The sequence below is a fragment of the Cygnus olor genome, chromosome 14, assembly GCF_009769625.2.
Source record: "Cygnus olor isolate bCygOlo1 chromosome 14, bCygOlo1.pri.v2, whole genome shotgun sequence".
In the NCBI taxonomy this organism is placed as follows: domain Eukaryota; kingdom Metazoa; phylum Chordata; class Aves; order Anseriformes; family Anatidae; genus Cygnus; species Cygnus olor.
Window position 1 is genome coordinate 13,143,137 of NC_049182.1, and position 23,815 is coordinate 13,166,951.

Genomic DNA, 23,815 nt, shown 5'->3' on the forward strand with positions numbered 1-23,815 from the left:
GTTCCTGCCGGGCCTGTAACGCGATGTAGGTGGGGAGGCTGAATGTGCAGGGGCTATGGGTGTCGCACTAGCCCTGCGGAGCTAGAGGTGCCATTTTTGGGGGACCACCTGTGGGTAACGGGAATGCTGCGAGGCTTCTCTGGGGCGGGAAGGAGGCCAGGGATAAGTGGAAAATGAGAGTGAAAAGTAAAAAAAAATACTTCAAAAATCAATGAAATGTTCTTTATTCAAAACCATGGGCCAGGGTGTTAGAGGGAACTCTGAGTGCTGGGGGCGTTTGGCTCCCCAAAATGCTGTCAGGGGCAAGCACCGGTGCTAGGTGCAGAGCGCTGAGGCCTTGCCAAGGGGGAGAGCAGAAAATCCCCTCGGTGCTGCTGTCCTTCACCAGAGCTGGCTTCCAGGGCCAGGCTGCTTCCAATTAACTCCTGGCCTCTGCGGGGATCCCGGCGGGCCGGGGCGGGGAGCTGCATTTTTCTTGGAAAGGGAAGCTTTCGGCCTTTCTGGGCCTGCCTGACGGGATGGGGGGGGATGTTGCTAGGAGACGGGGCCGGCGGCCGCCATTTGCCGTGGGGGTGCGGGAGATGGCGGCAGGCGCTGGGGCGGCACCGCCGGGGCGAGGGGGACGAGGACAGGGGTCGGGCCCGAGCTCCTCACGGGGAGCGTGTCCCAGTCCCAGCCCTGCAGCCGGGCAGGGGCGGGTTAAGCGCCAGGCTGGGCTTCGTGGTTGCCCTTCGCTTGCCAAGGTTTAAATTTAGTCCCCACATGAACCCGGGCATCAGGTTGCTGGAGGCTGGCAGCGCTGCCACGCACCTGCTGCCGCCGCTTCCTTCAGAAATCCCCAAAAAGCCGCGGCTGACCCCGGCGGGGGCGGCCGGACTAGGCCGGGCACAACGAGATCCGCGCGCCCCCCGAAAGAAGCGACCGACACCATCCTCCTCCGCTCGGTGCCTGGTTTGACTTTGCGCCTTGCCATCCCTCCTGGCTGCTTGCTCGTCGCTTGGGGGATGCTGGGGGTGCGGGGGAGTGGCACCACTTGGGGACAGGCTTTGTGTCCCCCCCCATCTGGGGACGCAGCATCCCTGTGGGCATGCAGGGGATGGGGACGGAGCCACGACGCAGGGCCTCAGCCAGCTGGTGTGCCACCGAGGGAGAGGAGCACCCGGCACGGCCTCGGCGGGGTCTGCGGGTCCCCGGTGGGCTCACGGCTGCGGGGTCACAGTGGCACCATCCCTACCGCAGACCCTTAAGCCGGGGGTGGCCGTGGCATTTGCACGCCGCCCGACACTTGGCATCGCCTCCCCCATGCTGGCGCCCGCTGCACGCATGTGATTGAGGAGCCAGGCGCCGCGGCGAGCAGAGCAGAAGGTCGAGCCTGCTCCCGACGGCAGCACCGGGGCAGTCCCCACCATGATCCCCCGTGGCAAGAGGGACGCCGGCCGCCCTGCCGAGCTGCCTGGCCCCGAAGGCATCATTGAAGGACGTCGGTCTGTCTGGGAGGAGGACGGCCGCCTGTCCGTCCTGCCCCGTGACGACCTCCCCAAGAGCATGTCCGACTCTTCCGTCTCCTCCTACCACTCGGCGCTATGCTCGGAGACGACAGACACCTTCAAGGACTGCCTGGAGTTCCTGGAAGAGGAGGACGCGGGCCGCCACACCGCCACACCGCCCCGGGGTCCCCCTCAGGGCCCCCCGCCGCACAGCCCTGTCCCCAGCCCGCGGCTGGAGCGCGCCCGGCAGGCTCAGCTGTCTGTCACTGCTAAGAATAGCTTGGCGCCAGGGCGCGGGGGCAGGATGGGTCCCCTCCGCGGGGACCGGCCGCCCGCCGCTGCCTTTGGGGACCGGCCGGGCGCGGCAGCACCGGGGACGATGCTCAGCGAGGGGCGGCGTGCCAGGCGGAGCGGCGGGGCCAGCGACTCGGACGAGGCTGACGGTGAGGTGCGAGCACTGACGGCCAGGTCTTTCCGAAGCCTCTCAGGCCTTCCCGGCACCCGGCTGGACATGTGCAGCTCCCACACCTCCTCCAGCCTCTCCAACTCGCTGTCGGAGGACGGTGGTGGAGGACGGCGGTGGGCAGCGTGCGGGGAGCCCCGCGGTGCCGAGCTGCCTGGCCTGACAGGGAAGGAGCTGTTTGAGTGCGTGGATGTGGAGCTAGAGAGCAGCGACGCCAAGAAGGGGCACGGCAAGAAGAGGACCGTCCCCAAGCGGCAGATCCAGCTCAAGAGGAAGGAGAGGAAGGAGACGGGGTTCTTCCTGTGGGGGGATGCCTCAGCCCCCCAGCCGCTGCCCCCCACCAGAAAGGAGCCCCCAGGCAAGGGCAGAGCTGTTGGTGAGGACTTCAGGTTCAACTACAAGCAGTTCATGAAGACGGCCTCCCTGGACGACGCCTCCAGCAAGACCCGGATGGCCTCCAACCTGGTGAAAAATGTCCTAGCCAAGAAAATGCAGTATGAGCAGTGGATTAATAAGATGGAGCAGAAATCGCTGAGGGGCAGCTCGACCTCCTCAGGGCTGTCCTCAGTCGGCACCGACCTGCTCGGGGATGGCCTGGAGGGCAAGTCCAGCTCGCTCTCCAAGTCCGACTGCAGCATCTCCGCCGAGGACATGCGGTGTCCTGGGGGCTGCGAGAGGCTGGGGACTGCCAGCACCACCCAGCCAGCCAAGGGGGTCGTGCTGAGTGAGGCGACAAGGGAGAATGTCTGCAAGCTGAAGACAACCTTCAACGAGCTCAACGAGAGGATGAAGTACCAGGAGGTGATGCAGTGCCAGCGCCTGCCTGCCGAGGAGCACACGACGGAGAGGACCCACTACCGGCGAGCGCGCGCCTTGTTCGAAGGCTACGCTGGGGACAGGAAGGCGCTGGACATCACCCCAAAATTTGAGAAAGTGCAGAAGCCATGGCCCAGCTTGAAGCAGCGAGCCATCCGTCCCAGCAGGCCCGAAGTAGTCCCGTTTGAGCCCAAAAGCTTGGTGTTTCCTGATGTGCCACCCCAGGGCATCTTCACGTCCCGGGCGCAGGAGGTGAAGCTGGTGCCTCAGAGCCGGTGGGAGGAGAAGCCACCGCCAGCACCCCGAGAGCCACTGAGCCCCAGCACCCCTGCGGCCACCCCTGCTGAGCCGGGGAACAAAGGCAAGGTGCAAATCCCGCAGCCGCGGGACGTGCGCAAGCTGCTGAAGAGCAGCTACAGCCTCTGCTTTGGCACCACCCGTGGCCCCCCAGCCCCTTGCCCCGTCGGGGAAAGCACCGGGGAGCCCACGCCGCCATCCCCACTCGTCATCCACTGCACCTCAGTCTGCCGCCGTGAGCCGGCACCGAGCCTCATGCCGCCGGCGGACAGGGACATGGGGACAGCTGGTGGCCGAGAGATGGAGGCAGCACATGCTGAGGGGACGGCGATGGTCACCGGCACCCGCCCCACGCAGGGCTCACCCGTGCACATCACAAAAGTCCAGTCCACGCGGAGAGAGGTGGCTGCCACCGAGGGCCCCCAGCTCAGCCCTGCTGCATCCCCTGCATGTCGCCAGCGGAGCGAGCTCAGGGTGCCACCGCGTGCAGCGAGCGGCGGGGACGCACACGTGGAGACCCACCTCCACGTCCTGGTCGGCCCACGGCCCCTGCCGGTGGCTGGGGAGGGCTCTCCGGCTCGGAGCGGCGCGGTGCTGCGGACAGAGAAGACCCTTGTCCTCCCACCACCACCAAGCCCCACAGAGGGAGAGGAGGAACGCAGTCGTGGCGTCACTGCAGGGGATGGTGCCACAGGGGACCAGCATCATGGTGGCAAGGACGGCCCAGGGGATGGCCAGGACGCCCGTGCCATGAAACCAGCGGTGAGAAGTGCGGTAAAGCCACCCACCAGCGAGCCGGGCAGCTGGCTGGCCTTGGCGGGGAGCCATGGTGCTGCAGATGGTACCGGCCCCGCTGTCCCAATTCGAGCGAGGGAGGCCGGCAACGGTCCCTCCGTCCCCACTGGGCCACTCCCCACCAGGCCACCAGACCGGAGGGAGAGCTGGGAGCACGTAACAAAGTGGCCGGGAGCCAGCGAGCCTCACCTTACCGCCGCCCCAGTGGAGAACACCAACTACTTGACAATTCCCGTGAAAGCCGCCAAATCCTCCCCAGTGCCAAAGCTGCCCTCGGCTCCCAACCCGGCCACCGCATCCTTTGGGGCTCCCTTAGCTCCCCCTCCAGCCAGTGTGTCCTTTGGGACCCCTTCTGTCCCCAATCCACCCACTGCATCATTTGGGACCCCCATGGTCCCCAATCCACCCACTGCATCGTTTGGGACCCCCTCAGTCCCAAATCCAGCCACTGTATCGTTTGGGACCCCCTTGATCGCCAATCCAGCCACTGCATCCTTTGGGACCGCTGCAGTCCCCACCTTGGCCAGCACATCCTTTGGGACTCCTTTGGTCCCCAGTGCAACCAACTCAGCTTTTGGCTTCCCACCAGCCTCCAGCATGTCCTTTGGCACTCCCTCAGTCCCCAACCTGACCAACACGTCTTTTGGGACACCTTTGATCCCCTACCCAGTGAGCGCATCCTTTATGACCCCCTTGGTCCCCAATCCAGCCACTGCATCCTTTGGGACCGCTTCAGTCCCAAGGCTGGCCAACTCAACCTTTGGGACCCCCTTGGCCCCCAACCTACCCAGCGCACCCTTTGCGACCCCCTCTGTCCCCAAACCAGGCAGCTCATCCTTTGGGACCCCCTCAGCCACCAACCCAGTCCCTGCTTCCCTTGGGTACCCATCAGTCTCCAACGTGGCCAGCTCTTCCTTTGGGTCTCTGTCAGTCACCAGCCTGGCCAGTGCTCCGCTGGGGACCGGTGTGTCCACCCTGCCTGGTGGGGAATCCCTGTGGAGCAAACCCCTCCCCGAGCCCGCCCGGCCCCGGCCCCCCGAGACTGTGGCCACTGCGGTGCCGCAGCCCCCAGCCCAGCCCCAGCCTCGCTTGGAGGACGCTCCCCGGAGGACCGAGGGCTCCTCGCCAAGCAACAAGAGTGCACCGAGCCCCACGCGGCCGTTCAATCCCCATCCGGCCGCGCAACGCAAGATGCTCGTCGATCCCGACAGCGGCAAATGCTACTACATGGAGCCGCCGCGGCAGCCCCAGCTGAAAATGCTCTACGACCCCGAGACGGGGCAGTACGTGGAGGTGCTCATCCCACCGGTGCCTGTGGCGTCGCACGCTGGGCTCTACCAAGCTCCCTTCAACCCCTTGCTCTACAGCGTGCCCTACGTGCCCTACAGCAGCTTCCCGGGGCTGCCAGCACCCGCGCCGCCCGCCGTCCCTTCCCCGGCGCACCCCGACCTGCAGGGCCAACTGCCGGCTGCCGAAAACCCCGGGGGCTTCACCGGGACCTTCAGCCCTGATCCCAAGGGCGAGGGGCCGCCTGCTGCTGCGGGGCCCGACTGCGGGTACCTGGAGAGCCTGTACTACATCCCCACGGGGATGCGGGCCAGCCCCGGCCCCGGCCAGCCCCCTGCCCGCGCCAGCCCTGCCGGCCCCGAGCAGGGGCCGCTGCCCCCCATGTGAGCCCCGGCTGCGGTGCCAGCCAGCATCGTCCCACCTGCAGCTGGAGGGCACCTATGTTTGTGGCTGAGCTGGTGTTGGACCTGACCGGCTCCTAAAAGGAATGGGGGGGGGGAAGATGGTGTTTTACCAGCACCTGGCATCCCTGGGGGTGGTTCTGAAGTCATTCAAGGGAGCACGGCCACGGCTGGCAAAGGGACCAGGTGCATGGCCCCCGCCTCTCCCCGTCCCCCGGTCCCATCCCGAGGGCTGCGCGGTGGGGCGATGGCCAGAGGCACCCCGGCTATGGCACAGACTCCTCAAAACAGCAATAAAAGTGCTGAGCCAGCATTAACCCTGCATTCCCATGTCCGTTTCATCTGTAAAGGGGGTGCGGGGGGGCCCACGTGTCCCATTTTGGGGACATTTTGAGCAGAGGGGCAGAGGCTGTGGATCCCACAGTCCTGGAGCAGCAGCAGAGATGAATTTCTGTGTCCAGGAGTGGGACCCCAAATCCTCAGCCCTGGAGAGTTAAACCTGCCCTGAGAAGGATTTGGGGGAGACAAGGACAGACGCAGGCATCGCAGGACTGAAGTAAACCAAAAACAAAAAAAAGACAGGGCAGATGGTGGGGATAACCCATGCAGAGCTCCCCCTCGGCAGCCCCGGGGATGGACAGACAGATGGCAGCACGGCCGGGCGGGTGTCGCGGGGCACGTCGGCCGGATGCAGGTGCACCGGCCGCGCATCAGCACCCCGGGGGTTTATAACGCCTGCGTCTCCACCACTGCACTTTCGGCATCGCTCGCCACCCCTCCAGGCCCCACGGCGGCAGGATGCGACCCGTGCTGGTGGCGTGCATGGTCCTGAGCCTGGTGGCGGGGCCAGGGGCTGGGGATGGGTGCCAGGACCCCCCCGCCCCCGTCCTTCTCCCGCTCCGTCCCCGCGCCCCAGCTGAGCGCCGAGGAGCTGCACTCGCCCCACATGCCCGAGTCCCTGCGCTGCGACGCCTGCTACGCCATCGCCTTCCAGGTGGGCACCGGGGATGGGGGCACCCCGAAACCACGCTGGGACAGCCATGCCTGGCACCTCACCGAGCGCTTTCGGCTGCTGACGAGGGAGGGAAAAGGGGGAGGAACGTGGGAGCGGGGGTCACACGGGTGGCTGCCATCACCGGCCGCTTTCTGCCCCATTTCTGCCCCAGCTGGAGGAGCAGCTGAGCAAGGCGGAGGCGAAGCTGGGCAGGAAGGCGCTGCGCGAGTCTGACTACGTGGAGGTGCTGGAGAGGAGCTGCTCGCAGAGCTGGGAGCTGTGAGTGGCGTCCTGACCCCTCCAAATGCCACGGGGTGCTCCTGCACCCCAGGGCCACCCACCACAGCAGGTACAGACCCCCCAACCCCGTGTGTCCCCCCCGCAGCTACGGCGTGCAAGAGCTGAACGGGGAGAAGCGGCTGACGGGGCCGGGACTGCAGAGCCAGCAGCCCCTGAGCGTGGCGATGACGGGGGGCCCGTGGCCCAGCAGGTGAGGGGCGCGGGGCTGGCGGGGGAGTGACAAGTGCCACACCGCACCCTGACACTGTCCGCTCCTTGCAGGCTGGCCAAGATGTGCCACAGCTTCGTGGGCGAGCAGGGCGAGGAGCAGCTCTATGGGGCACACCGACGAGGCCCCTTGGCGCTGCGGGAGCTGCTGTGCCACGGCGAGAAGGGGCCCTGTGCCCCTCCAGCAGGGGGCAAAGCGGGGCGCCCGGCCCCCCCCAAGGCGCTGCAGAACGAGCTGTAGCCCCCGGCCCAGCCCCGGGGCCTTGGGGAGCCGCCACCGCACCCACGGGCGCAGTTAATGCTTAATGCCCCAGCGACCTTTGGAGCCGACTTCGTACCCACAGCACCAGGACACGTGCGACGAGGATGCCGAGGGAGGTGGCCACCACCCCGCTGTCACCGGCCACCACCAAGCTGGGGACACCGCGCCGCTGCTCGTCCCTGTCCCCATCGCAGCGCCGCGTCCGCGGGGACATCGCCAGTGGCACCCGGTGCCCCGTGCCGCCGACCCGGCCGTTACTCTGTAACCCGCCCGCTCTAATGTTTTACCAAATCGGTGCTAACGGCGGTGCCAGCCCTAATTAAAGCAGTTAATCGCTCATCCCCTGCTGCCGCTGCGCTCCTCAGTTTCACAACCCGCGGACTAAAGTCCTCCTCGTCGCCATAAAAGACACCGTGCGGTGACATCCCTGCGCTGCCCAGGATGGGGACCCGCTCGGGAGACCTGCCCCAGCCCCAGCCCCAGGTGACCGCGGCTCTGTCCCTGTCCCCCTTCGCCCTGTCCCCATCGCCGGGGACATAGTGGGGGGAAGGAGGCAGGGGGGAGGTGGCACCCCAAATAGCAGCCGCCTCAGGGTTGTGAGCTAGATGCAGGTGGCAAAGGATGGGGGAGGAGATTGAGGGGGGGTGGTGAAGCCCAGGACCAAGGGGACACACTGGGGACAAGGTGGGATGCTGCAGCTGGGACTCGCCGCCTTCCCAGCACCTGTGGGATGCTGCAGGCTCCCCCAGCATGGTGGGGACCCCAGCGGGCTTTGTGCATTTGGGACACCCTGCTGCAACGCCAGGTCTCAGAGCAGGGGGCCCGCACCCCTCCCGGGGGTGGCCGGGCGATGTCCCTGCGTCCCCAGTGTCCCCAGGAGGCCACTGCCCCGTTCCCATGGCTCGCCCGGCAGGACGCTGACCCGCCTGCTGCCTCTCCCTGCCTGCCAGGACGCCAGCCCGGCCCTCGCCCACGTCCCCGCCGGCTCCCCGCATCCCCACGGGATGGGCAGGGTGAGCACCGAGCCCCCGCGGCACCGTCCCCATCCCTGAGGGCTCCTGCGGGGCTGGCAGCGGGGACAGCGCTGCCCGTTCAGCTGTGCCCCCCCCCATGCTCCAGGGCCCCGCGGTGGATGCCGTCCCCCCCCCGGCCCGGCAGCAGTTCGACATGCTCTACAAGATCGAGGACGTGCCCCCCTGGTACCTCTGCATCCTGCTGGGCTTCCAGGTACGGTGCCGGCCCCAAACGTCCCCCAGAGGCACCCCCGGTCCCTGCTGAGCGTGTTCCCCCCCCCCGCCATGTCCCCAGCATTACCTGACCTGCTTCAGTGGCACCATCGCCGTCCCCTTCCTGCTGGCCGAGAGCCTGTGCGTGGGCAAGGACCAGCTCACCGTCAGCTACCTCATCGGCACCATCTTCACCTGCGTCGGCATCACCACCCTCATCCAGACCACCGTGGGCATCAGGTAGGGGATGTCCCCGCCGCCGCCAGGACCGCGTCCCTGTGCCGCTGGGTGCAGGCGTCCCCTCTGGTCCCCAGGCTGCCCCTGTTCCAGGCGAGTGCGCTGGCCTTCCTCGTCCCTGCCAAGTCCATCCTGGCGCTGGAGAAGTGGCGGTGCCCACCTGAAGGTAGGGCTGGATGGTGCTGGGGGGGGACACCGGCTCCTGGCAGTCCCTGGGGCTCACCTCACCCCTTCTCCATCCCCAGAGCAGATCTACGGCAACTGGACGCTGCCGCTCAACACCTCCCACATCTGGCAGCCCCGCATGCGAGAGGTACGGCTTGGCCCCCCCCCATGCCCACGCCGGAGCCCAGGACCCCCCCTCACGTGTCGCCATCACCCCGCAGATCCAGGGGGCCATCGTGGTGTCCAGCCTGGTGGAGGTGGTGATCGGGCTGCTGGGGCTCCCCGGGGCGCTGCTCAGCTACATCGGGCCGCTGACCGTCACCCCCACCGTCGCCCTCATCGGCCTCTCCGTCTTCCAGGCCGCCGGCGAGCGGGCTGGCTCGCACTGGGGCATCGCAGCGCTGTAGGGCCGCGGGCATGGGGGATGCGGGCAGGTTTTTAGGGCCCTCGCACCAAAGCTGCGGGTGGCACCGGTAGCATGCCGGTGGCCCTCAGGGAGCTCTGCCCTCCCCAGGTCCATCATCCTCATCGTCCTCTTTGCCCAGTACCTGAGGAACGTCACTGTGCGCCTGCCCGGGTACCGCTGGGGACGGGGCTTCATCCTGCTGCATGTGCAGATCTTCAAGATGTTCCCAGTAGGGGCACGGGACGGGGGGGCTTTTGGGGAGCAATGCCAGGGGCATCTCTATCCCCATGCGACACCCGGCCGCTGCCCGCAGATCATCCTGGCCATCGTGGTGGTGTGGCTGCTCTGCTACCTGCTGACGTGCACCGGCGTCTTCCCCAGCAGCCCCGAGGAGTACGGCTACAAGGCCAGGACAGACGCACGCGGCGAGATCCTCTCGGTGGCACCCTGGTTCCGTGTCCCCTACCCCTGTGAGTGCCAGCACATGTGGGTGCCCCACAGCCGTGCCATGGGGACATGCACCCTTGGCAGGGTGCAGGGAGCAGGCACAGCATCGCCGCAGAGCACAAGGGGTCCCCACCGGGAGCGGTGTCAGGTCCCCAGAGCGGTGGCGTGTCCCCTCGGCAGGTCAGTGGGGGCTGCCTACGGTGACCTCGGCGGCCGTGCTGGGCATGTTCAGCGCCACGCTGGCCGGCATCATCGAGTCCATCGGGGATTACTACTCCTGCGCGCGGCTGGCGGGAGCGCCCGCTCCCCCAGTGCACGCCATCAATAGGTACAGCCAGAGCCATGGGGACGGGGACAGGGACGTTGCTCTGTGCCCCAGCAGGTGCCTTCCGCCTGCACCTGGCTCCAAATCTGCACCCTTGGCTGCTTTGTGCCTTGGTTCCCTGGTGGTACCGGGCCTCCTCCTCCTCCCCACTGCCATGTCCCGGCACCTCCGGGTACGTCCCCACCATCCACCCCAGGGGACGTCCCCTCCCGTTCATCCCCCAGGGGCATTTTCACAGAGGGCATCTCCTGCATCATCGCGGGGCTGCTGGGAACCGGCAACGGCTCCACCTCCTCCAGCCCCAACATCGGCGTCCTGGGCATCACCAAGGTACCGCCCGCACCCCACGCGGGTCCCCGGCTCGGCGTGGGGACGGCCGCCGCCACGCACTGCCCCTGTCCCCGGGCAGGTGGGGAGCAGGAGGGTGATCCAGTACGGCGCCGGGATCATGATCTTCCTGGGGACCATCGGCAAGTTCACCGCACTGTTCGCATCGCTGCCCGACCCCATCCTCGGCGGGATGTTCTGCACGCTGTTTGGTAACTGAACGCTGAAGCGGCGTCGGGCCATTTCCCTGGGGACCTGGGTGCTGCGTGCGTCAGCCCAGCTTCGACCGAGGAGCCCGAGGGACACGAAGCTGCGGATGAGATTTGAGCTGTGCCGAGGGTGGCAGCTGGGTCGGAGCAAACTTCGCCGGCTGTGCTGGGCCCGGCAGCGCGGGGCTCGTCCCGCATCGCCCGCAGCCTTGCTCCCACCAGCGCGCCCCGAAGGCAGACGCAGCCATGTCTCTGCTTGCAGGCATGATCACGGCCGTCGGCCTCTCCAACCTGCAGTTCGTCGACATGAATTCGTCCCGCAACCTCTTCGTGCTGGGCTTCGCCATGTTTTTCGGGCTGACACTGCCCAACTACCTGGATTCCAACCCCAAGGCCATTAACACAGGTACCCGCCCTCGGCTAAAAGCCTTTTTCTTGGTTTGCCACCAGCACATTCCCAGGTGAGGGTGCTTAGGGCAAGCAGGGCAAAACTCTCTGTCCATACGTCTTAATGTCAGACCCTGCTCTGCTCACCAACCCACTGTTAAATGCATTTATAGGAAAAAAATGACTTAAATGGGACGGTAGCTCCAAGGTAGGATTTACATAGTTAATCTGAAAACTCAATGAACCTCAAAGTGGTAGGGGAGAGCTTGCACCGGGCAGTGACACCTCGAAGCACCATTTGATCAACCTGGGATGCCACATGCGAGATGTCCCCACCACTCCCCGCTGCGCCCATCGCCCCGGCTCAGCCCCTGCCCTCCCGCAGGCGTCCCCGAGCTGGACCAGATCCTGACGGTGCTGCTGACGACCGAGATGTTTGTGGGGGGCTCCATCGCCTTCATCCTGGACAACACCATCCCAGGTAATTAAAGCGGGCCGGGAGCCGGGGGGCTCGGTGCGGGCGTGCCGGGGTGCACGGCGGCTGTGCCTGCCCACAGGGACGCGCGAGGAGCGGGGACTGGTGCAGTGGAAGGCGGGCGCGCACGCTGACAGCACGTCCTCGGCCAGCTTGAAGAGCTACGACTTCCCCTTCGGGATGAGTGTGGTGCGGAGGTGCCGCTGGCTGCGGCATGTGCCCATCTGCCCGCTCTTCACCGGGTTCAGCTGGCGGCCGAGGAAAAGCCGCGCGGCGGCCGAGGGCGTGCAGGACAGCGCCGACGGCCTCGTCGTCTGCACCAAGGTGTGAGCGGGACCCGGTGCGCCTCGGGCCCCGCTGCTGGAGGGCACAGGGTGGGGAAGAGCCGAGCCGAGCGCCTGGGGTCGCACCAGGCAGCATCGCTGGGGGGCTGCGAGCATCCCCCACAGCCAGCACCAAGGCTTCTTTCGCTCCTCCTGAATGTGGGGCTGGGGGAATTTGGTTGCCTTTTGGGGACATCACTGGCTTGGCTTTAGCTAAATCTAGTGTGCAGAGCCCATCTTGGGGGCTCCTGCAGATGGTAGAGCTACCCAGGCGCCGGCCTCAGCATCAGCAGCCCCCGTGCGATTGCCCCAGCTCAGCCTCCTGCTGGCTTGAGACATGTTCAAAGCTTTGCTGAAGCCCGTCAGTTCTGATCAGAGGCACTGGGACCGGCCAGGGCCAAGGGTTTTCACACCACGCCCTTGGCCGCAGCAGGGCTGCACAGCGGATGCAGTTGGCTCTGTGCTGGGTGCAGCAATCAGACCGGTCTATTTTAAGATTCTGCATTAAAAAAACATCCAAACCCACTTGCCCCAGGGGTGTTTTTGTTGTTTCCTGCACCATTCCCTCGTCCCTTCTGCATTTTCAAGGCTTCAGAAGTAACCACCCCGCAGGGGTGCTCACAGCAGCCTCGATCCCAGCCACCAGCAGGCTGCTGTCAGCGCGCTGCCACCCGGACCCCAACACAGGGTGACGAAATCGGGCACAAGCTCTCAGCAAAGCCCCTGGTCAGACACCTGCACACACCAGTGCTGGCCCTCGAGCAGCCCTGGTGATCTCTGCTGCATGCCCAGAAGGCGGAGGACAACGTCCCGGTGACAGCCCAGCCCAGCTTCTGGGCTCAGGTTGGGGTTTAGCACCAAAACCCAAAGGTGAAGGCAGCGCTGGGCTACCCAGACATGGCTGTGGACTCAGGTGGGAGCTGAGCACCGCGACAGCCGCTCCCTCCCTCCCACCCCACACAGAGCACGAAGAGCAAAGGAAAATTCACAGGTGAAGATAAGGGCAGTTTAATAAGTGAGTAAGTTTAAGTGAAGAGGGAAAGGGGGATAGAAAAAAAAAAGAAAAAAGAAAAAAAAGAAAAAACAGAAAAAAAAAAGAAAAAACAACAAAGACCATGAAGACCCAAGTGATGCAAGTGCAATGACTCGCCGCCTCCCAGGGGCACGCCGGTGCCCAGCTGGGCTTGGAGCAATGGAAGAATCTCCCCACCTTCTGCCCCGTCCCAGTTTTCAGGCTGAGGGCGATGCTACGTGGCGTGCGATATCCCTTGGCCAGCTGTCCTGGCCGAGTCCCCTGCCAGTGTCTTGCCCACAAGAGGTGTGGGCTGAGCAAGGAAAAGAGAAAGCCTTGAGGCTGTGCGAGTACCAGCCTGAACCCGTGTGTTATCAGTGTTGTTTGGGTCACAAACCCACAACACAGCACTCCAGGGACTGCTATGGAGTTAACTCCACCCCAGCCAGACACAGCACAGACAGCAAACAATCTGGACCCAGAGACTCCTAAAACGCAGCAGTCAGCCCCTTGCTTTTACTGCACTGGTTTCAGTCCAGGGCTGATGCTGAGAGCAAGGGATCACCCCAAACACCTCATTAGGAGATGAGCTCCTGGCTGAGAGCAGCCCTGTGGCACCTTCCCCTCTCTTACCTGCCGCCTACAGGATCCCTGCAGACACTATCAGTAAATTCAGCTCTTTAATAAACCTCTCCATATTATGCAGTTGCCTGGGATGAAAACAAAGCACAAAAACAAACCACAGCAAGCCTGGCTGTTTCTCACCACGCTGGCTCCCAGCTGAAGCATTCAGCTGCCACTCACCCCGAGCCGACTGCACACGGGCTGAGAAGCCCCAGAGGAAGCTCGGTGACAAGGGCTGCAAAAGCAACCGCTGCCAGCTGTGCGGGGGTCCACGGGTGGGACCCCAGCTTCGGCTAAAATCAGCGGTAGCATGGTAGGATGCTACCTCCTGACCCTCTGCATGTAGGTGCTTGAGTTTAAAGTTTCCAAAATCAGGAGAAACACCAGGGTAGGTTTGTTACTTCTAGGAAGGCCAGCAGGTCTGGGAAAGCCAGGGGGAGGGAACGCTCAGCAGGGAAGCTGGGAGAAATTGTTGGATGCTGCAGAGCAGCAGAAAAATGAGTTGGTCTGACTGAATTCCTCAGGAGAGCAGACTTTCCAGCTGGAGCAAGACTGGCAGCAAAGCAAAGTGGTTATGTAGTAAGCTAACACCAGTGCAAAGGCAGTGCCTCACTCTTCCTGTTCTACAGCACCGTGTGATTTCTGAAATGTTTCCGTTGGGCTTACCCACAGCTTAAAAAATAAAAGTATATACATACAGCAGCAAGGCCGGGCAAAGTTCTGACACGGGAGTGGATCAGATCCCTACCTGAGGGCTGCCGGAGGCTACCCGTGTGGCCACCCCACAGCTCCCTCACCCCTTCCTGCAGCTCTGTCGGGTTTATGCAGGCAGAACAGCCACTGAGAGCACCCCGGCTCCAGCAGCTGCCGTGCCAAAGCCTCCGAAAGCGTGTGCCAGGCAGCAGTTTTATATAGTGCCATCAGCTGTTAACTAGGACTTCCTGTGCTGCCAGAAACAGTGGGGCTGAACTAGGATTAGCAGTGGTGAGAACGAAGGAAACTATGGCCAGGCAAACACACAGAGCAGTCAGAGGACAGAAAAGAGCAGCCAGAGCCCGAGCTCAGACCACTTGGGGCTATCTTGTCACAAGCAGCCTTGTGGGCACCGTCCCTGAGGTGCAGCAGAACGTCATCCCTTCCCTCTTCACGTTGCCGAATGAGATTCCACGTGAGATGCATATTCATGAGACAGCCACCAAATCATTTCTACTATTATTTATTTTTTTAAATATTTTTGAAAAAATATAATTTTTTTACAATATTTTCAACTTAAACACTATTCACACTGAACACGTATGGCAGCTTAACCTACCCAAATATGAAGTTTAAGAAGCCAAAACTGTTCTAGCTTTATTAAAAGAAAAAAAAAAGTCATTGTGCTGTAGACTATCGTGTAGTGATGATTAAACAAAGCAAGGGAAAAAAGCACCACTCAAATCACTAATGCTAGGGTTTTCTCGGTTAAATCCAGCTATAATAAAGTTGTACGCTAAAAGTTACATAGGCAGTGCTATGTATGTATCTGGGTTCTTGGAAGAAATTGTGATGAAACTCACATGTCCTTTAACATAATTAGGAAGTGAAACGTTTCTAACATGATAACACACTGCAAGTACAGGGAATTTCTTCCTTCCGATCACTTGGATGTTAGTTCAGTAGCTGAGATCTACGACTCTGTACAGGTCTGTAAAATTTCTCTTAAAGCTCACGCTGCTTAAAAGAAGCATGAATTCTTTTTTAAGGGGAAAAAAGTAACATTAGTAACAATACTGATAGTTCAAAGGAAAGTTAGCTAATTTGCACAACGATCAGATAACCTTGCTTTCATTTTAAAGTTAAGGCATTATCAGGTGCAAACTAGCACCAGTTAACACATCTTTAGTTAAAAACAGACCATCCAAAGCAAATTGCAAGTCCTATTTAAAAAGACAGAGTCTGCAGAAGGTTTTATAAATGTGGTACTTTGTCTCAACTTGACTGGTGCTTCCTACCTCACTGTCTCCTTTGCAGAGAGCCAGGGTCCAATTATGTTTCCATTAAACTTTTGACAGATTTACTTAATAACAGTCTCAGCACTTTTATTGAGCATGCAAGACTAACAAAACTTTGGCAATGCATAAGTGTAACACAGTGACAAGAAGAGAGAGCTTTTACAATTAAATCTTCTAATACTGGCTTCACAGTGTGGAAATTGTGCTACATCCACCAAAAGAGGGCCCAGTCTACTCAAATATTTAAGTACTTCACCCCAGGAACAAACTCCTTTGCGTTTGGATTCAGATTACTCTTGACCTGAGGAAGGGAAAAACAGAACTCTAGTTGAATCGTTATTTTCACCCTCCACTTCCAAACTGAATACAATTCTAGGCGGACAGCGTTAGGAACATTTAGAGAACATTCAGAGTTACAGTCAGGCATGTAACACAGTTTCTGCATATGCTAAATTCTCTGTGCTCATTAGAAAAGACCACTCTGTGCTAGTACCTGATCCTCCACTAGCACCACCTGGATGTTTCAGTCAGAGGAGGGCTCAATGAATGGGAAACAAACAAGAAAACCACAGGCATGCCCCAGAACCCGCAGCTTCAATGAATGCTGAAATAGCTTTTTCTGTAGTTAAGCTGTTAAATGTGCCAGAAGGTTTTTAGATCTCGCTTATTTAAGCAAGAAGAGACTTGCTCCAGGAACTCAAGCCACTTCTGGGAATTTAACATGTACGAGCACCGCATCGTTTAATTTCGATGCCTGTGACTACTCTGTCCTCCCACTTGGCAAGCAGCTGCTCTGCAACGATCTGCAGTTAAAGGTGGGGAGACAGCATCTCCAAAATGAGCTGTTTATCATTAAAAAAAGAAATGGAGGATTAGGCTTTCATCTTCTTGGGTCTAAGCTGCTTAAGCTTGGGAAGGTTTGTGTGTTCGCATCTGCATTTCACAGCAGCGTGTGATATGACTGTGTGCTTCTTGTACTACCTACATCAGCAACTCCGCATTGCATTAGGGAAAAGTGTGTGCCCACTGCCTTTTCCTTTCAGTTAAGCTCTAGACTAAGAAGCCATACAGCAAGAATAGAGGGAAATAATCAGTTTAGCTGCTTCCCTCTTCCTTAGAATTTCTGTAAAGAGTCCTGCTGTGGTACACGTGGTCCAAATCAGACCTTGGAATGATTTGTACCTACCTAAGTGTTGACAGATGCTGAATTAAACTTTTACAGTCCTCCCATGGCACCTCGCAGCCAGCGCGCTCCACTCACCACCTTCCTTTCACAACATAGCATGCATACCCAAACCCGCTTGAATTTATGCCATGGCCTAGGAAAGGCACCACACGGTTATGGAAGAAAGCCACTGAAGAGGTTCTTTCACCTGAGGAAGCACACACCTTACTCAGCTGTTCCATGCTTCCCCCTCCACCACAGCCACACGTGGCTTAAGAGTCCCCGGCCCACACATGAAAAGATTTTCTGCCATTAACAGCAACAAAAATCAACCCTGGATAAAGAGAGATGTGAAGTTATAGAAATATAATGATGAGAAACTGAATTTACCACCAGATCCTCCAGTGATGAGCTGTCACTGATAACAAGGTCATTGAACTGGTCCTGGATTTGATCCATTGTTTGTGGGAGATCACGGGCTGGAATAAACCATTCGTGCTCCTCCTCTTCTTCCAGCATCTCCTGAAAACAGCGCTCAATAAACTCTTCTTCCCACAACTCCTCTTCGATCTATAGAACAAGAAGAAACTGCTTTATCGACAAAGCTATTGAAAACTCGTGTCTTCGAGATTTTTGTACCTAAAATTGACCCTCTTTCTAGCTACGCCACGGGACGTCTGGCAGAACACCGTGCCTGTGCTGCAGGAAGGCAGGCAGCTCTGATTTTTTCATGTCAGAAAGTGTGTTGTCTCAGGAACTCGCAGCTGGAAGGGAACGGCAGCCCTAGCTGTTCACTTTGCACACTTACCACGGAGAGCTTCTTAACGAGCACGAGCAGCGGAACGCCAGTTCCAAGGGGGAATGCCAGCTGGGCCAGCTAGCCTGGGCTGAGCCCGCTGGAAGCGCGAGGAAGGGAAGCAGGGGCAACACACGCAGCCTGCGGCACGCTCCGCACAGAAGTGTCCTGCAAGGCTCTTGAGGGGAAAAAAAAATGACTGCCTGTTACTGGGAGCAGGGAACAGGCAGCATCTCCTACGGCTGCGTGTTCACACAGCGCAGTTCTAAGGAACTCCGCATGATGTTGGCAGTCATTAGGAACGCTGACCTGCAGTCCTAAAAGCAGGGTAAATCAACTGATGCAGAACTGACACGCACAGCAAAGATTAAAGGGAAGTTTTGTTTGGTTGTTCAGTAAACGAGCTTTGCAGGGTGTTGATCCTGACGAATTTCCCGTGTCCTGTACCACAGTACTCAAGAGTGGAAAGCAGGGAAATAAAAGCTGATGCAAATGACTTGCCAGACACAAGGGAAAAAAAAAAAATCAAAACAGATCTAAAGTTCGTTCAATGGAAGCTTAAACAAGCTTACCTACTTATCCTTTACTCTGAAATCAAACATGCACTCAATCCTGAAGTGGAAATCAAGTAACATAGCAGAAGGTAGTGTCAGAGTTCAGGATTCCCATAAAATCTTGGTCCCCTGTGCCTCGGGTCAAACACATGCACGAGCTTGCTTAGTGCTCAAGAGGCACAGCTTCTGGGGAGCTGGGACTCATTACGGTATGCTCTAAGTGACTGTCCAGACAATTCAAACCCCACGTGAGACGCTGACTTATTAATTTCCCCAGTAAAGCACCCCAGAGAAGGCAGCAGTCTCCAATCGATCCTCCTCGTGCAGATCCTCCATCCTGTGTGTGGGTAAAAGGAAGCCGTGGGCACACAGCCACAAGCTAGAGTTACAACAGGGGTTGCCTGACTCCAGGTTTTTCGTTACACAGTTGCATACCTACAGGTGCTTCCAACAGCAGTCCCAGAAGCCGGAAACGGTGTTTAATTCCCCAAAATGTCTCAAAACTGACACTGTCCACTTGGATTCTCCAGCCCGTTTAACTTGCTCGTTTTCCCCCAGAGGGATGTGCCTCCAGCAGCAAGAGGAGAGACCGTCACACGGCGTCCGCCTGCCTGCGACCATTCTCCTCTCCTCCCCCATCTGTCCCGCTCCGCGAACACGGAGCCCGTACCTGAGAAGCAATTTATTCCCAGCACAACCCCCAGCTCACTCCCCAGGTACTGCACATCCTGTAGGCTAATTACAGCGCCGTCCCCGAGGAGGAAAAACCCACCAAACAGGAAGCGACACCGAGGCCATCCTGGCACACGCACAAGAGAACTTTTTGTAAGCAACCTGAATTTCAGATGAGCTTGGCACCCTAAAGCGAGGGCTGCAGTCATACCGCAAGTGCTGCCTCAGAGCCCGCAGCGCGTTCGTACTGTAGTGGAGCACAGAGAAAGCAGCAGCTTGAGTGCAAAGACCAAGTAACGATAGAGAAAAGGGCACCGGAAAGAGGCGGGCTGCTCCCAGCCTCCAGCAGAGAGCCAGCTGTGCCCAGGTATAAGGGGGAAGCTGAAGTTAAGGCTTCCTCCCAGCCAGACTGCCAACACCAGCTCCGAGTTATTAAGCAACCCGAACGGGACCGTCACCCCACAGCTATGTCCAGCAACTCCCTTGTGAGCAACAGCCCTGCTGGCAAGGCAAGCGTGCACCTGGATTTATCCAGCCCCGGACTGCAGCTGGCGTGTCTGCACACGCAGAACCAGAGCGGCTCGGCAGCCTCGCAAGACCAGTCCTTTCCAAGGTGCCACTTAACGTCTGTCAGCTCCATTGCTTCCTCCTTCCTGCAGCAGTAGGCAGTTAATGGATGCATTTGAACACTCTACGCCCCCCGTATTTTTCACCACGATAACAGAAAATAAGTATTTATTGCTGGAGAAAACACTGTCAGTCTGTTGCCCCGAACTATTCCAGCAAGCCCATCTAAAAACCCCACCACAAAAGGACTCCCAGCCTCGGACCCCAGTCAGCAGGCCACAGCGCCGCTCCCTGCAGCTGTAACACGGTAAGGCACAGCCCAAGACATCCACAGAGGGAAGCAACTTGCCTGCCTGTTAAACTCCTCCTCGTTCTCCATCCACATGTACTCCGCAAAGGGATTGTCATCTTCGTGAGAGTGACCATTGATAATCACATCTTCGCTGATGATGCTGGGGCTAGTACTGCTGCGACTTGGATCTTTCATGGCTGCGTCTCTGATCTGAAGTCTACAATTAAGAAATGCAGTAATTACAGACGTGCAGATTCGCTCATCGCCCTGCTTCTGCATAAACCCAGCCCAGGGGAAGGCTGCACCTCCGCGCGGGGGCTCCAGGTAGCTTTACCGTGACGGCAGCAGCGTGTGAATAACACCAGAACGAGGAGCGCTGCGATCGCAACGAGGGGCAGCACCAGAAGCGCCATGTCCATTGTATGCAGATTCAGGTGACTTTGCCAAATTAAATCTCACCAAATCAGCAAATGCCAAGCACCGAGGCCAAATAAAAGTGTCAGAAAACTTGGAAATCACGCATGCTTGCGAATAAGAGAATATTTAAGGTGACATTCGAGAAACGAAAGGAAAATTTGTTTTCTGAAAATAATTCTAAAGCTTTCATCTGAGTTTTACCAAACTCCCCTGGAAATCAGCTGCCCGGTGTCAGTACTGCTTAGGAGACAGCGAGCAACACCTTAGGGGAATTTCCACAGATATCCGTGGCACAGGAAACTCCAGTGCAACTTTCAGAGCACCCAAATTTGGTTACAGGAGAGATTCTGTGATTGCATGAACCAATTTTCATGGCTGTTTCACTGCCCAGGAAGCTTGCAAGCTCTCACAGGCAGAAACCATTACGTGCTGATTCCTCACAGAGCCAGTTTGGCGTAACAGTTCCTACAGCTCCTTCATTAGCAAAAGCCCCCTGATTGAGAAGCTTCAGGTAAAGGTGTCGTTAGGAACTGGAAGACAGTACATGCTTGCCTCTCGTCCCACTTCATTAACGTGGCCTGAGTCACGTCTGGAGAGCGCTCAACATTTCTGCGTGTCCGCAGTCCGTGACAGCCAACGGCCCGGGCTCGGGGAACGAAGGCAGAGCTGGTAAGCGTGTTTTGTTCCACCTACCCATGACTAAAAGCAGGACAAAACCCAAATTTAGACTTTTTTTTTAAAAAAAACGAAGCAAACTATATTGCAGCCTTTCCATCAGGCTTGCAAGGCATTCAAGTTCAGAGACACCTGAGGTTCTGTATCAAAAATCTTACTTGTGCTGTAATGAGACGATCCTATTGTTCTTCCTACATCGTGCTTCAGTACGACTATAAATACTGCAAAAGCTGAATATTTTTAGATACCGATATGGCAGTGTTGAACGTCCTGACAACAACATGAAAGAATTAAATCACAATAATTAATCTCGAATGCTTTTATAACCTTTTGGTGTATTTTCAGGGGGACTGCGATGACCTCCAGGTTCACCCAGTAGCTCAGCTTCTAGATGCAGCCACGAAGCCACGTTCGTTCTGTCACAGCTGTCTGTGACTGGTAACGATTTTCAGCTTAGGACCAAACAGTGTGCTAAAAATGTGCAATCAGTGCAGCACTGAGGAAAAATTATTTTTATTTTATTCTCAAATCTATGTCTTAACTAGTTGTCCGTGTATCAGAAGTGATTTATTGGGAGAAGCAGCTATCAAAGTATAGCCCTTGTTGCTGTTACAGTGCCAGGGCTTATCACACTGAAATACAAAGGGAAACAAGAGCTGCCATCAGCCCTACTATCTGTGGAATTAAGGCACGTTTTACTTCACAATTTGTTCTTGATAATACGAGGTCAGAGACCCACCACATCCAAATGATCAATTAAGAAAAGCACAAAGAAAAAGGAACTTGCCTGCTTGGCTCTATTCAAGGTTTTTAAATCAAAGGCAAGCCCAAGTACGGAAGTCAGTTTAGCTCCCTAGGAAGTACAACAAATGAGACCAGAAACTGGGGTATTCTAGCAACAGAAAACAAGTTCTTTTTGATGTTCTCTCAAAACAAACTTCCAAAGCATTTCTGGCAGCGTTTAACGTAGGACAGGAAAAGACGGTGCATTTAACACCCCAGCTCCAGCCTGAAGTTGTTTTATGCAACTTCAGCTGCTCACAAACAGTACGCACTAAAAGAAACAAAAGACCTCAGTCTGAAAAGCCTATATATTTTTTTCACTAGCACATCTTTTCACCTTTTCTTTTGTGAAGTGCATCTTGATACTAATATTCCACTGAATTTTATGCACACCAACAACGTGTACTACAGGTGAAAAGCTGCATTAGCAGCGTAAGGTAGTCAGGTCAAATTCCAGGGAGCTTCTGTACAAAAACACTGCACCCAGACATGTTCACAGAGGTTAAAAAACGAACAAAAAACCCTCACCGTTATAAAGCCTGAGAGATTAATTTGTTAAATCACTGGCCAGTTTTCCCAGTTCTTAAACACTGAAGTAGAACTCTTTGGTTTCGGAGAGCGGAAAAGAAGCACAGCGTTTCGTGTTTGGACTGAAACAACTTTTTCCATTACTGCTCAAGGATGAACATCCAAGGCCTCAACCTGAACACTTGCAGTTTATCTGATGACGCCCTGCGTCTGCTGATCTGTTTTTATAGGAAAACATGTGAACGCTTATCCCGCACTAATAGCTAGGAAGCCCCAGGCCAGTGCCCAGACACGGCACTCCTTGTAATTTGATTTTCTGCAACTCATAATAAAATACTCTACGTGGAGCTTTCCATTTCACCGTTTCAAGATACTAATCAGTTGGCCTTCTGTGCTTGAAAGAGGATGAGAACAGTCTCATCTGTTCACTAGTATTAGATGCAGGCAGCTCTGAGGAGAAGAGCCAAACACCACTTCAGCCTTCCAAAAAGGCACAATCTGAGAAGGCTGTTGTAGAAAACAAGACACAGTGGCAGGCAACACTACAGTCGTGAGTAGGAATACATTTTCCATCTGGGAATAGGTGGAGAGCAGAGGATCCCAAAGCTCCTGACACTAAGACGAGGAAAAAATAGTATTAGTAGTGCTGTGAAATAGAAAAGATGGAGAACTCTGCCACAGCCAAACGATGCGAGACTCAGCCCCAAGCTGTTCTGGGACGGGGCGGGTGGGAAGATGCACAAAGAACGGTGTAAGCGCACAAGGAAAGGCTGAAAAAAGCAGGATTTTTGTCTAAGGAACTAACAGAATTCAGAAATTAAACATGCAATAACAACAGAACTCGTGGTTGACTGCGTGTGTTCTGCAGGCAGTGCAGAGCTTACAACGCCAGAGCACCCCTGAGGCCCGCGGATTTGTTTCTCAGGGGGTGGCGCTGCGCTCGTAGCCACAGCGAGCCCCGCACCAGCCACCCGTACAGCTCATGGGCTTGCGATTGAAAACGCAGCCTCGAAAACCAACCGCGGGATAATTTTATCTAACACCTACTTCCGAAAAGCAGGTCGGCGGGTCTAGTTCCACAGAGCAAGCCCCAGGTCCTCGGCCTTAAGGAAACAAAAACAAGGGGGATGTTTGTGAACACACCACGCGTGCCTCACACGAGGCAGGACGAGGAGCAGCCCGGCGGGCGCTGGGGGCAGCGGGGCCGGGAGCGGCGGCACGGTGCTCGCTACCCCTGCGCTCGGGGAGGGCCGGTTACCGGCACCAGGACCGCGCCGCGTGACGGGGAGAGGGCGCCTGAAGCGGGGCGGCGCGGCCTCAAGAAGGAAGCCTGAAGGAGCGGAGGCCGCCCCGGGGCTGGGGGGCTCGGCCCGGCCCTGGCCCCGCGCCCCCCCCCCCCGCGCCGAGCCGGGCTTTGTTCGCCCCCAAGGGGCCGCCCCGCGGGGGGGGGGCCGGATCCCGTCAGGCGCCGCTCCCCCCGCCCCCCCCCCCCGCCGCAGGACCCGGATGCACGCCGCAGACAATGGGGACGCCGCCGCGGGCCGCCCCGCTCCCGCCGCCGGGGGGCGCCGCTCACGGGGACGAGGGGCCGGGCCGGGCCGGGAGGGGAGGGGAGGAGCGGGCGGCTCCCCCCGGCCGCGCCCCCCCGGCGTTGGCTGCAGCCCGGGCCGCGCCGCGCGCCGCTCACCTGCGCGCAGAGGGAAGGGGAAGGCCGCGGGTGCGCCCGCCCGGCTCCGAGCCGCCGCCGCCGCTCCGCTCCGCTCCTGCCCCGCGCCGCGTCCCCGCCGCCAGCCCCTCCGCCCCGCTCCCCTCCCAGCGCCGCAGCCCCGCCGGATGTGAGGTCACTTCCGCTACCTGCGGGACCTCGCGGGCCACGCCTCCGCCGAGCGGGGCCGAGCCGCCG

General features: G+C 58.6%; 4 protein-coding genes across 6 annotated transcripts; 3 read left to right on the forward strand and 1 right to left on the reverse strand.

Annotated features, from left to right (window-relative positions):
• Nucleotides 1–126: 126 nt before the first annotated feature.
• PROB1 (proline rich basic protein 1) lies at nt 127–5,889 on the forward strand. The gene has a single exon (XM_040573351.1). It carries the CDS (start codon nt 1,408–1,410, stop codon nt 5,530–5,532), a length of 4,125 nt encoding a protein of 1,374 aa, XP_040429285.1. The 5' UTR covers nt 127–1,407; the 3' UTR covers nt 5,533–5,889.
• A 399-nt stretch (nt 5,890–6,288) lies between these two features.
• Nucleotides 6,289–7,648, forward strand: MZB1 (marginal zone B and B1 cell specific protein). Its single transcript, XM_040573356.1, is given in 5 exon segments — nt 6,289–6,428; nt 6,430–6,540; nt 6,713–6,819; nt 6,926–7,030; nt 7,102–7,648. Coding segments are annotated over 5 exon segments (594 nt in total). The 5' UTR covers nt 6,289–6,344; the 3' UTR covers nt 7,289–7,648.
• Nucleotides 7,649–7,750: 102 nt separating this feature from the next.
• Nucleotides 7,751–12,366, forward strand: SLC23A1 (solute carrier family 23 member 1). 2 transcript variants are annotated; one of them, XM_040573353.1, is made up of 14 exons: nt 7,751–8,322; nt 8,429–8,536; nt 8,618–8,775; nt 8,850–8,938; nt 9,018–9,085; nt 9,159–9,340; nt 9,452–9,572; nt 9,657–9,813; nt 9,971–10,118; nt 10,340–10,445; nt 10,525–10,654; nt 10,914–11,057; nt 11,424–11,519; nt 11,596–12,366. In XM_040573353.1, the coding sequence occupies exons 1-14, from the start codon at nt 7,999–8,001 to the stop codon at nt 11,841–11,843; spliced, it is 2,079 nt and encodes a 692-aa protein (XP_040429287.1). In that variant the 5' UTR covers nt 7,751–7,998; the 3' UTR covers nt 11,844–12,366. The 2 variants fall into 2 exon arrangements, with proteins under 2 accessions (XP_040429287.1, XP_040429286.1); XM_040573352.1 differs by having other exon boundaries at nt 9,971–10,654.
• A 2,306-nt stretch (nt 12,367–14,672) lies between these two features.
• On the reverse strand, nt 14,673–23,727 carry PAIP2 (poly(A) binding protein interacting protein 2). 2 transcript variants are annotated; one of them, XM_040573491.1, is made up of 5 exons: nt 23,600–23,727; nt 22,960–23,015; nt 19,567–19,726; nt 17,019–17,198; nt 14,673–15,764 (listed from the first exon to the last, which is right to left on the reverse strand). In XM_040573491.1, the coding sequence occupies exons 3-5, from the start codon at nt 19,702–19,704 to the stop codon at nt 15,699–15,701; spliced, it is 384 nt and encodes a 127-aa protein (XP_040429425.1). In that variant the 5' UTR covers nt 19,705–19,726; nt 22,960–23,015; nt 23,600–23,727; the 3' UTR covers nt 14,673–15,698. The 2 variants fall into 2 exon arrangements, with proteins under 2 accessions (XP_040429425.1, XP_040429426.1); XM_040573492.1 differs by lacking the exon at nt 22,960–23,015 and having other exon boundaries at nt 23,600–23,711.
• Between the last annotated feature and the right edge of the window lie 88 nt (nt 23,728–23,815).